The 12339-nt window shown below is 57.7% G+C and overlaps 1 protein-coding gene across 3 annotated transcripts in view; it reads left to right on the forward strand.

Annotated features, from left to right (window-relative positions):
* GRM4 (glutamate metabotropic receptor 4) overlaps positions 1–12339 on the forward strand; it is a 104610-nt gene that overhangs the window by 74786 nt on the left and 17485 nt on the right. For all 3 annotated transcript variants that reach the window (XM_077754846.1, XM_077754848.1, XM_077754847.1), the window contains one exon: positions 11923–12123. In XM_077754846.1, coding sequence (XP_077610972.1) covers positions 11923–12123 — 201 coding nt within the window. The remainder of the gene's footprint in view (positions 1–11922; positions 12124–12339) is intronic.

Genomic DNA, 12339 nt, shown 5'->3' on the forward strand with positions numbered 1-12339 from the left:
GCAGGATTAGGTTGGTGGGCAGGGGAGGAGGGTGCTGCCCTCTGGTGGCCAGGGCCCTTTGGGATCAGGAATATTGGCCACTTAGGACCATGGGTATCCCCTGGGACCCAGCAGGCAAGCTCATGGGTGGGTGTGCGTAGCAGTGTGTGTGCGTGCGCACGGGTGTGTGTGACTGTGTATGTGCATGAGTCAGTCTAAGGGAGAAGGGGTATGTATTTGTGGAGGAGCCTCATGTGGAGGCTTCTGTTCCTGGATGAGCTAATTACTGCAGATACCACTGTCTGGTATGCATCTGGTCGTGTTCCAGATACTTTACAGACATTATCTTACAGACATTATTTCCCTCTTAAAACAGCTGTAGGGACTTTTGTGGCTCCCATATTATACAGGAGACTGTGGGGAGTCAGAGAGGCCAAGCAGCTTGCTGAAGGCTGCACAGCAAATGCCTTTATCAGGCAGTAATCACAGAGGAGGTGTGAGAAATACACACACCCCTGAGTATGGGAGACGGAGCCTTCATGGGTAGGGTGGCCAAGCGTCATTTGACTCCTTTGCTCCTGGCATAATTTTTGAACATGTCCCTTTTATTCTTAAAAATACCTAAATGGGGTTGGAAAATGGTGAGTTCACCCTGATTATAGGTCACCAGGCCTGGCTTGAGGGCGGGGAGAAGCGAGACTAGAGCTAAGGGCAAGATGGGTATCTGGTGCCTCCCTCGTCTAGCTTGCCAAGGGCGAGGGGCTTTCTGGAGTCACCTCCTGGTCTGCGAGAGAGCCTTGGTCAGCCCCCAGAGGCTCTCCCCAGACGCCCAGGCCTCGGGTCAGGATTCGCAAACGTCTCTTGCTGCGCTGGTGAGCTAGGGAGAGGGGCACACCTCCGCAGCCCCAAGGGAGAGGTTTGGGCTGTAGGAGCAGGTGGAGGAAGGAGGCCTAGAGCAGAATCCAGAAGTGTGTGGAGCCTCCCCGGGAGCCTGAGGCACGCTCTGTGGCCTCGCTGGGGCTTTGTCTTCTTATCTGAGAAATGGGATTGATGGTGAGCTGGCCCAGAGGCTGTCCGGGATGGAAGTGAGAAAGTATTAATGGAGGCACTTGGTGAATTGGGAAATGGTGGCTCTCAGGCCCAGCCATGCATGAGAATCACCTGGAAGCTTTTAAAACTATACCGGCACCACCCCCAGACCCATTAAATCAGAACCACAGGGGTGGGGCCTAGGCTGTGGAGTCTGTGAAAGCTCCCCAGGTGGTTTTATGTATACTTAAGGGCTGGGAATGAGGGTGGGAGCAGCCTTTTTCACAGTGAATTGCCCGGATCTTTTGAAGCTACTGATGCCTGACTCCCACTCCCACACATTCTGAGTGAATTGGTTCTGGGTGCAACCTGGGCATCGGGATTTTGAAAAAAGCGCCCCAGGTGGTTCTGCTGTGCAGCAAAGTGCGGTAGCCCCTGGCTCAGAGGGAGGGGCCGTGATGGGAGGGAGGATGGCATGCACCCCAGGCCTGGGGGTGGGGGGAAGGCATGAACAAAGCAGCTGAGGCTGGAATGAACACAGAGGAGGAGGACAGCACGTCACGGCTGACCCTGAGCCTTCCTGCTGCAGCTGAAGCCCCAAGAGAGGCTGNTGAAAAACGCCATGTGTGATCGGTGCTGGTACAGTGGTTGTTGATACGGAGAGTGAGTGGGAGAGAGGGATGTCCGAGTCTGTTGGCACCAGTTCTGTCAGCGGTAGGGTCCCGGAGGAGGGAGGGCAGCTGGTAGAGGCATAGGTGCAGCACCCATTTTACAGAAGAGACTACTGAGGCCCTTTGAGACCATCACAGCACTAGAGAATCGGCAGAACTGGATTTATACCCAGGCAGCCTGGCCCTAGAGCTGGCGCCTTGATCTGTGTCTCCTGGTTCCTTCCTCCCCACTCCTCCAGGCGCCCTCAGGCTTGCCCCCAGCTGGCCCAGGCAATGCTCTGTGTTCTCCACACTCTGTCACCAGAGGCTGGCTTCTCACTTCTTCCAGGACGCCTGCCCCTCAACACTGGTGGCCTTCTACTGGCCCGCTCTGGCCCCCTGGGTGCTAACAGATTCCCTGGCTGGCCTCTGCCTGTTTCAGTCCCACATGCCGCTCCTAGAGCGCACCAGTTCCTCAGCACCCCCATCTGCCTGCCGAATGGATGGGCGGGAACTGCTGTGGCCAGAGAAAGTCTCAAAAGAGCAGCAGATGCTGGCAGTTGGAGATGGGGTTGGCATGTCTCAAAGTGGTAAGAGTGAGCACACCTGGGTGTGAGTCCTGGTGCGGCCACTTTCCAGCTGCATGACCTCAGTGGGGCATTTTACCTCTGGGGGGCCTCGGTTTTCCTCATCTGTAAAATGGGAATCCTAGTACTCACGGCCATCCCCTCCAGAGCCCTGTTCCCAGCAGAGCTACCTCGCTCACCTTTTCCCAGAGAAGGGATAGAGGATGGAGGTGATCTGTGGGGGCACTTGCAAATTGCAAAGGGGCCGCCCTGCACCCGAGCCACGTCGGGGTCCCTGATGGGGAGGCTATGCAGCTGTCAAGGCCCAGGGGAGGGCAGCCCCTGCCCCCCTCCCCATCTCCCGGGCCGCTCCCTGGGAGCACGCAGAGAGGGTTTGGGAATTAAAGCCATAAACAAGGCAGATGTGGCATCTATCTTTTTGACAGCTCTGCCATCCAGGTGATGGCTGAGCGGAGGAAGGCCCGGTTTATGAGGAAACTGGAGAAATTTACTGCCTGCTGTTCCCAGGGGCTGGGCGCTCCGAGAGGGAGGGTCGCCGCATGGCAGCTGGGGATATGTGGGGAGACTCCTGCCACCAGCCTGCGCTAACAGCTACAGCACCACCGCCACTAATAATAATAACCGCTGATAGATAGCATTTATTACTTGTCAGGCTCTGTTCTAGTGTTTTGCTTTTAATCTCCCCAGCAACCCATTTTACAGGTGAGGAAACTGAGGTTCAGAGAGGCTAAAGACTTGCCCCAAGTGACAGGATCGTGAGGAGCTGAGCTGGGATTTCACCCGGCCAGTCCAGCTCCCCAGATGTCCTGCCTCAGAGCAGCCGAGGTCCTAGCCCCAGGGCGTTCCTGGGTGTTCCAGCCTGGCCTTGAACGATCTTCCTATTTACACTTTCCCAAAGAAGATTGAGAAAGCTTCCTTCCTGGGGAAAGGAAGGAGGACCGACATTTGGAATTACCCATTATCTCCAGTGGGTGCCAGCCTGTGCCACCCATTAGAGCACCTCATCTTTACTCAAGCCGTCAGCCACATGGTGGCCGGAGGGATCCCGGGCCCTCTCCCTCAGTGCCGCTTCTTACTTATTCCACCGGCTTCCACTGAGAGGCTGATTGCACGCCCAGCCCCGTGCTGGGCTCTGTGAGGGGCACCGGCCTTCCCCGGGGCGGGGGGGGCTCCCACTGCAGCAGGGAGGCAGCACAGCTTTCCAGACAAGATGAGGGTTGGTGGGATAGCCTTGCTTGGCAGTCAGTGCCACAGGTCTCCAGGGAGGGCCCAACCCTAGACTGGAGAGAGCAGACTCAGGAAGCCACTTGGAAGGAAATGGAAAGTTATGGGAGAAGAGGGAGGTTGCACTTTTATTTTATTTATTTTTTAAACATTTATTTAGAGAGAGACAGGGTGTGAGCAGGGGAGAGGCAGAGAGAGAGGGAGACACAGAATCCGAAGCAGGCTCCAGGCTCTGAGCTGTCATCCCAGAGCCCGATGTGGGGCTCGAGCCCATGAACCACGAGATCATGACCTGAGCTGAAGTCGGACTAACCCTAACCCTAATCCACCCAGGTGCCCCGGGAGGTTGCAATTTTAAATCGTGAGGGCAGACGTTCTCACAGAGAAGGTGATGCTTGAGCAAGGACCCAAAGATAGTGCAAGAGCCAGCCATGTGATCTGGGAACGAGCATGCCAGGCGGAGGGCACAGCATGTGCAAAGGTCTGGAAGCAGGCTCCTAGTTGGCAGGCCTGGGGAGCAGTGAGGAGCCCCGTGTGGTTGAAGCAGAGAGTATAACAGGAAGGAGGTGAGGTTGGAGAGGCGGGCGGGCCGGCCCATCCAGGGGGCCTTATAGGCAGTTTGTGGGGCTTTAGGCTTTTATGCAGAATGAGACAAAGCCCTTGCGGGGTGTGAAAAGAGTATTGATGTGATCCGGTTTCTGTTGTAACAAGCTCACTCTGTCTGCGGCCTGGGGAGGAGGTGGGGTGAGGGTAAAGGGGGAGTCCGGTGAGAGGCCAGTGCTGTAGTCCCGGCAGGAGGTAACGGGGCCTGGAGAGGTGGTGGCCTTGGAGGTGAGAAGGGGTCAGAGTCTCTGCCAGCTTTGCAGAGTGGCCGTGGACTTTGCAGGAAGGATTCGAGGTGAAAGAAAGAAGACAATCAAGGGTGGCCGCATGGTTCTTGGGTGAGCGCGACATGGCTGCAGGAAGGGGGCGCTGGGGAGGGGAGTCGGGAGCTCGGTTCAGGCCTGAGATGCCTGTCGGATGTGGGCACATGAGCTGGCATTAGGGGTACGGCCTGTCTGGCCTTGGGATTTGGGGAGTTGTCAGCACAGGGATGGGGTGGCCGGGGACACCAGGGGAGGGAGGGGACACCAAGGTTGGGGCCCCTGCACTGAACCCTGGACACTGAGACATCAAAGGGTGGGGGAGGAGCTCGGTCCTGTCCCGTCATGTGCTGTCATGCTGCTGGAGGGGGCGGGGTGGGGGGCAAGTGAGATGGGACAGAGGACGGGTGAGGGGATTTGGGAGCGTGGGGAGACCCCTTGGAGACATGGGTGCAAAACTGGGACCGCAGTTGGTCAGGAAAACGAGGGAGAGAAATTGATGACAGTGAGTGGGAACAATGCTTTCGAGAAGTTCCATTGTACACGGAGAAAGTGGGATGTTGGCTGGGGGCGGGGTGTCAAGAGAGGGGTTTTGTGTATTTAAATAGGGGGAATTAGGGCATATTTCCACGTTGATGAGAAAGATCCACTGGAGGGAAAGCCAAGTTCTGCTGGAGGGGGCAGGAGCATGGCTGGGTGATGGGGGAGGGAGGTGACCACGTGGAGCAACCGCGTTTCCTGTCCCCGGAGCTGCCTCCCCTTCGCCCCCAGGCCCGGTCCTAGCCTGTCCAGGAAGCCCAGGCTCTCCTCCTGGGCTAAGGTACACAGACCTCCGAATCAGCAGGGGGCAGAGAACGGCCTTGCTTGCTCTTCTGCCTGCATTACTCTTGTCTAGTGGTCCTGGGTACCGGGTGCCTTTCACAGACCAGGGGACCAGAACTCAGAGATGTTAAGCACCTCGCTGGGACCGCAAGCGGCCGAAAGGGAGGTGTCGAGCTGTTCCCATCTGGCCCCGACATGCACATCCTGTTTCTCGGACTGGGGTCTGTGGACATCTGGAGCCACGTTCTTGAAGTCAGACCCTCAGGGACCTAGGAGTTCCAGAATGAGACTTGAACTTGGCTTTTTTGTTCACCGGCCATCCAGAAGTGAGCTTAACCAATTTCAGAGACACGGCTTCTCCACTGCTGTGGTCATCTGCTGTTGGAAGTCTCTGTCACCGCCAGGACCTCCAACTTCCGACGTCAATATTTTCATCCCGGGGTCATATTCTTGAGGGTCCACAAGAATTGTATACCTTCAAAAGGGGCCTGCAGCTGGGCTGTTCCACCGCAGAGCCAGAGAGAACACCTGGGAGAGTCAGGAGCCCGCCCCCGCTGGCCGAGTCACCTTACCTGGTGTGGCTGAGGTGGTGATCCCCCATCGGCCCCAGCCAGAGACACCTGAGGTGGCTCTGAGTTCCCTGGGACAGAGACGGGACAGTGGATGCCGGGTTTGGGGAGACAGGCCGAGGGATAGAGGGGACCAGGCTGCGTGAGAGATTCCTCAGGCTGGAAAGCAGGTGTCTTGATGGAAGGCAGGGCTCTGCAGGAACCAGGGTCTGAGGCTGAAGAACAGGAATGTGTCCCGAGCAAGGGACAGCCCTGCCAGGTGATTTGGGGGCAGGACTGGGGAGCGTGGAGCTCCGCTTCAGGAGCAGGACTCGGGGGATCCTTAGAGAACCTGTGTGTTTCAGGGAGGTGTCAGGGAGAATGGCTCGACCACAGACGATCGGGAAAGGGGGGCGGATGGCCAGGAAGCACAGCGTGGCAGCTTTGTGCCCCTGTCTGTGTATCAGCGGGCAGGCTGACCCGGGCACCTGTCCGCGTGGAGTGGGCACCCCATGCTCGTCTCATCCAGAGGGGCGGAGAGCCAGCATGTGGCAGGCTGTAGACAGGACGGAAGGGGTGCTGGGGCATGGGGAGAGGCCCCTGGGTGCGAGATGCTGCCCAGGGGAGGAGGGCCCGGGAGGATAGAAAACAGGTTTACAACGTGCTTCTGTATTGGGGCGCCTAGGTGGCTCAGTAGGTTGAGTGTCTGACTTCAGCTCAGGTCATGATCTCATGGTTCGTAGGTTCAATCCCTGTGTTGGGCTCTGTGCTGACAGCTAGCTCGAGCCTGGAGCCTGTTTCAGAGTCTATATCTGTCTCTCCGACCCTCCCCTGCTCATGCTGTCTCTCTCTCTCAGAAATAAATTTAAAAAAAAAACAAAACTGAAGCACTTCTGTATCTAAGGTATGATGCTGGCCCCTCAAGGTCTGTATTGGTACCTCAGATTTATATTTACAGAATAGAGATTTTACTTGACCTAGGTCATCGAGCTGGTCCGTGGCACAGCCAGGAGACAGGCCTGGGTGGGTCCTGGGACCCCCTTACCCTCCTCCCCAGAAGTCTGCCCGAGGGATGAAGACTGGTGTGTATGTTTGAATATTTGTGTGTACATTCAGGCTTCTACGTGTAGATGTGTATGGTGTGTCCATGCACCTGTGCTGGATTACACGTGGCTGTGGCTGTAGACACGCCAGGCTCCCCCACCGTCCTCCCCCACCATCCTCCCTCCACCCCCTCTGTGCTCCCCCACCCTGGCTTCAGCGGGGGAGTTATTTAATGCCCCTGGGAGCAGGCCTTGGCCTAAGATTGGCAGGAGCTGGAGTGTTTGTCTCCTCAGATGGGTGACGCGGGAGCGTCTGTGACAGTGTCCTGGAGGTCCCCAGCGGGGTCGAGCTCACCTGTTATCAGCTGCCTCCCTTCCCCATTTCAGGTTCCTACCCGCTACTGGTGCTTCCGGGTGTCACCTCCCAAAGAAAACACTGGTGGGCTTCCCGGCCCCACAGTGGGCGAATCTGTTGGTGGATCTGTTTGGATGAGTGCCACGTGGTGTGTGTGTTACCTGTGTGTGTATATACACCTGTGTGTGCATAGACCTTGTGCATCAACGCGTGCAGGGTATGTACAGCCCTTCTGTATGTGTAGATGTGTACACACGTAATTGACTTTGTCTTCGTTTATGTGAGGGGCCGCTCTGAGAATGCGTGTGTGCGTGGGACTCAGGAGGGTTGCGCTTGGGCGGGGTGAGTTGTGGGGAGGTGATGGGGGAGACAAGGAGGAACTCTGATTATTTCAACCTTGAAAACTCATTTCAATTACAATTTACAACCTGCAGACAAAGGCTGCAGTCACCGTAGTAACCATAGCTGCAGGGTTTTGACGGAGAAAATCCTCTCCCGACGGTTTCCCGGCTGGCTGTCACCCGTGGCAGAGCCAAACGCGTCTCTGGCTCACTGTACCCGGGGACACAATTAGGACATCTTCAAACTGTTGCTGCTGTCATTGCCACCGTGTGTCTGGGATTTATCTCCTCTAGTAGCTCTCAGTAATGTGTCATGCTTCTTTCCAGAACTGCCTGGGCCAGGGGGTCCCGCCCACCCATGAGGGGATTTTCTGACCCCCCCTCCTCTCCGCAGCCACCACCTGTAGACAGTGATCCTTAGCACCTGGGCCCCAGAGTGGAGGGGGTGGTGGTGCAGGAAGGAGGCAGACCAAGGGCTAGATGGAGGAAGAAGGGGAGGCACAGTTCAGGGTGGTGGAAACTGCTATGGAGCTAGAGAGGTCCAGGTTCAAATCCCAGCTCTGCCACTTACCAGCCGGGCCAATCCCTGATGTGTATGGGCATGTGCCAGGGTTCCCATAAGATTCTAGATACATTGCTTGACCACTTGCAGGCCTTGGTTACCTCCTCTGTGAGGGGGGCCGGTTCCGCCTCCCTCCCTCAGGGAAGAGGAAGTGCCAGGCATGCAAAGGTTCTGGGCGAGCCCTGACCATGGTTCTTTGCTGGGGAATCAGGAGGGCCGTGCTGGTTATGGGCACAGCTTCAGACATTCAGGACAGAGCATCTTGTCTTTGTTTCGCTTGTGTGTGTATATGACTCTCCGCACCCCCCACCCCCATGAGCCACTTAGGCTCTGCAATTGTTGCTTCCTGAGGAGCTCAAGAGAAGGGCCCTTGGGGTTCGAGAGCGGTCTACCTGTAGAGGGAGCGCTCCAGGCCTGGTGCACCCTTATACATGCAAGTCCTGCACAGGTCACCTCGCTGGACCCATTTTGTCATCAGTAATTGGGGCCGGATTTGAGACAAGGAGGTGGAAGGGTGTTGAGAAGTCTCTGGAAGCTCATGACTGGAACTCTGACGACTCTGGGGTGGAGATTCTGGAGGGGGCAGCCCTGAGGGGTTGCCCACTGCCCACAGGACCCCAGACCCTTCTCGTGGAAGCTTCCCCAGGCAGAGGGGACTCTCCTGGTGAGTGAGGGTCTTCCTCACTCTGGTGGCCCTGCAGGTGGCTCGTGACCCCAGCAAGAGCACTTGGCCCTGGACCCGAGAGGCCCAGGAATGGATGCATCCGTTGGGCCCACTGAGGAGGGACCCCAGGAGGAGGAGAGAGGAGAGGCTGAGGGAAGCTCAGGAGGGAGGTGCAGCCGGGGCCCATCGGCCCAGCGTGTCCTTGGCTTTGGGAGAGAGCTGCCTGTTCTCTGCAGTGGCCACAGCGTCCCCTCCATCGTGGTTAATAATTCAGCCTCTCATATGAAATTTCTCATATGAAATGAGGGTGGATAGGAGTGCGGGTGTGTTGAGTGGCGTTTTATGTTTTCCATTCCTCAGGCTGAGGGGAGCAGGAACCGGGTGCTGGGTGGGGTCCAGGGCACGGGGTGGGGGGCTTCCCAGTCAACTCTGCCCCTGTCCCCTCCGTCTCTTGCCGTTTGGGGACTGGATTGTCCCTCTGCTTCTCTCCCTTATTCTCAGAACCTTGTGATCAGGTGCTGGGACAAGACGGCAGGCTGGTGGAGCTGGAGAATTTGCCTTTCATGTTTATTCCCGTCTGTTTGTGCCTTGGCCTAGAAATACCGTTGTCTATTAGCAAAGCTCTGTGGGCCCAGGGGCTCCGAGGCAGGGATGGACTCACACTTCTTTGTGTCCTCGGGTGTCTACAAACCTCTGTCTGTAGCACTTGGCAAAACACCAGGCCTCCCCTTAGGTCTTGTGACTGTTAACCCGTTCATTCTCCTAGGGGCCCTGTCCTGACCCTCTGAGGTAAGTACCATCACCTTCCTCATTGTGCAGATGAGGGAGCTGTAATCTGAGAGATGAAGTGGTGGGTCCAAGGTCACACAGCTGGCGTGGTTGGTGGAGCTGGGGTTCTAGCCCAGACAGTTGGACTTCAAATCCAGTCTCCTGCAGATGCAGGGCAGGGACGGCGGGTAGGGAGGGCCTTCGCTGACCAGGAGACAGGGAGGCGCGTCCAAGTCCACCCTGCCTCCAGCCCCGAGGCCACACTGTGGGCCTGTCAGGACTGAGCAGTGTCCCCAGAGCCAACTGGGCACCTACCCTCACACTGTCCAGTCTGAGTACTGGTGACTCTTGATCTCAGACCCCGAGGCTGGGGTAACTGGAGCCAGGTTCTGCCCTTGGGCACAGGGTCTTGGGGGCCGAGACAGTGATATGAAATGTGCCACCAGCTCTCTGGGAGCCCTGGGCAGGTAGGGCACAGTGACCATCTACTGGCTAAAAACACAGGCACCCAAGGGGTTAGCTCGGGACTCTTGAGGCCTCAGGTCAAATGGGATCTAGGATGGAGGGAGGGGAGGGGAGGGGCTGGAGCTGGGGACACTCATCTTGTCATCAAGAGGCCTGGGCCTTTCCTCTCAAGGCCTTAGTTTTCTTATCTGTAAAATGGCAGACTTAGAGCAGACGACCCCTTTGGGGCTGCCATTCCTAGCATTGTGATCCCATGATTTCTGTCGATCACTCAGCAAGTGGGGAGTATCAGCCCTGAGCTAGGCTGAGGGTGGGGTGGGGTCCCGGCCACCTGGCCTGGCCAGTTGAGGGGTGACAGAGGCACAGCCTGGTGGGGCAGCGACTGTCCTTCCGGGTGTGAGGGGATTAGATGGTGGAGAGCCCACGGGGACAGCAGTGTGTTTCTTGGTGCCCTGTGTCTGCCTCTGAGGTATCCAAGGCAGAGGGATGGATGTGGTGATCCCCAGGGTCCCCAGAGGAGCAGGGCCTGGCACTGCCCCAGCCCTACCTGGGCCCCCGCACAACAGACATGAGAGGCCCAAGCTGTGGCCCACGGGGCTAGGCTGGGGTGCGGCCACTTCTGCCACTGGGGAATCACCTCTACAAGGTGGCACTGGCCCTCTAAGCAGGGAGGCGGGGNTCTCCAGGGAGGAGGTTGCAGGCCGTGATGTGGGCAGGGGCTGTGGCCTCAAGAGGGGAGCCAGGCTTCTCTAGCATTCTGCCCGCCCTCTCCCTGCCTCCCTCTGCATCCTCTAGCCCCCTCCTTCCCCTTCCCTGCTTTCCTGTCCTGCAATGCTGCTCTACCATCCAGCAGGCGTAGAGTGGCGCGCAGGCTTCGGGCTGGAGTAGCTGGGTTCGGGTTCAGCACTTCGTGGTTCTGGGACATTGCTGGGCTTTCCTGTGGGGAAATATGGGGATAATTACACACTGCATAACCCCCTTGTGAGATTTCAGTGAGTTTTTATGCATAGAGAGCTTAGAACGATGTCCCGCACGGAGCAGGTGATCACTAGAAGTTAGCAGCCCTTATTCTTCATTAGGATTGTTTGATTGTTACCCTGGGCCCAGGCTAGGAAGCGCCTCCTCCTCCAAAAAGCCTTCCTGGCCTGCTCTGGCCCAAGGTCCTCTGTTGCTCACCGCAGAAACCCCCTTTCTGACAATTTAGCCCAATGATAATGTGGATTAGCCACCCACTCGGTGCCAAGTGTTTTCTGTGCCTCATCTCACTTAAGCCTCTGTGGGGCAGGATTATGACCCCCTTTTTACTGAAAGGACACTAAAGCCTCAGGCAGCTAAGGAGTTTGCACGGGGCCCGGGGCCCCAAGGCCATGGTGCCCAGGGAGCCACTGCAGTTTGCAGCAAGGTAGGGGTAGGGGTGGGAGTGGTTTCCCACTTGGCAAAGCTCACTCAACCTGGCTAATGGGGCAGGATTGGGTAGGGGATGATGGTGACTTCTGGTGTCTGGGGCCATTGGAGGCCATTGGGAAGGGCACCAGGTGGCCTGAGTCCTGAACTCGGAGGGATCTGCAGCCAGGCTCTCACCCTTTCTGTGCCTTAGTTTCCCCATCTGTACCCTGTGGCGGGGGCAGCGTCCCCCGGCTGGAGCGGCTGCCCATGGGTGAGCTGTCCTTCCTGACACCGCTCTCGTTCCAGCAACTCCCAGCCGGTGTGAGGGCCAGTGCTCCCGTGATTAGGATAGGCCAGGCTGGGGGATGGCCACAGGGAGATCCCCTGGCTGGCTGCCCTCTGAGGGCGATCAGTGACGAGGGCAGCGGCCCCTCCCCCCTCCTTTTGGGATCGTTCACCAGATGCTTCCATAAGACCATCTCCTGGGTGATAGAGCAGGTGCTGGACGAGGAGCCAGGAGGCCTAGGTAGGCGGGCAGGGGTGAGCTGCGTCACCTCTCTTGGCCCTGGGGGGCCGCTCTGGTCTGTGAGGATGGGGGGCCTCATGGACGCCCACTCTCTGGCTGTCTCACTGCAGACCGAGAGCGCATCGGGCAGGACTCCGCGTATGAGCAGGAGGGGAAGGTGCAGTTTGTGATTGATGCTGTGTACGCCATGGGCCACGCGCTGCACGCCATGCACCGTGACCTATGTCCGGGCCGCGTGGGGCTCTGCCCACGCATGGACCCCGTAGACGGCACCCAGCTGCTCAAGTACATCCGCAATGTCAACTTCTCAGGTCAGTGTCCTGGGCCATGCAGCGGGGGAAGGGGTCCCTGGCGTTCTGTGGGGTAGGAGTTGGGGGGAGGACTCCTCAAATGTTTCCAGGGGCTGTAACCTCTCAAGATGTGCCATGCAGGGGTCTCCCCAGAGGAGTCTCAGTAATCCTCTCTCAGGGATTACAGTCTCAGGGATCCTCCCTGCTTCTCAGTAAGAGCTCAGCCAAGCCACTGAG

Source organism: Crocuta crocuta, unplaced genomic scaffold (assembly GCF_008692635.1).
Source record: "Crocuta crocuta isolate KB4526 unplaced genomic scaffold, BGI_CrCroc_1.0 scaffold132, whole genome shotgun sequence".
Taxonomy (NCBI): domain Eukaryota; kingdom Metazoa; phylum Chordata; class Mammalia; order Carnivora; family Hyaenidae; genus Crocuta; species Crocuta crocuta.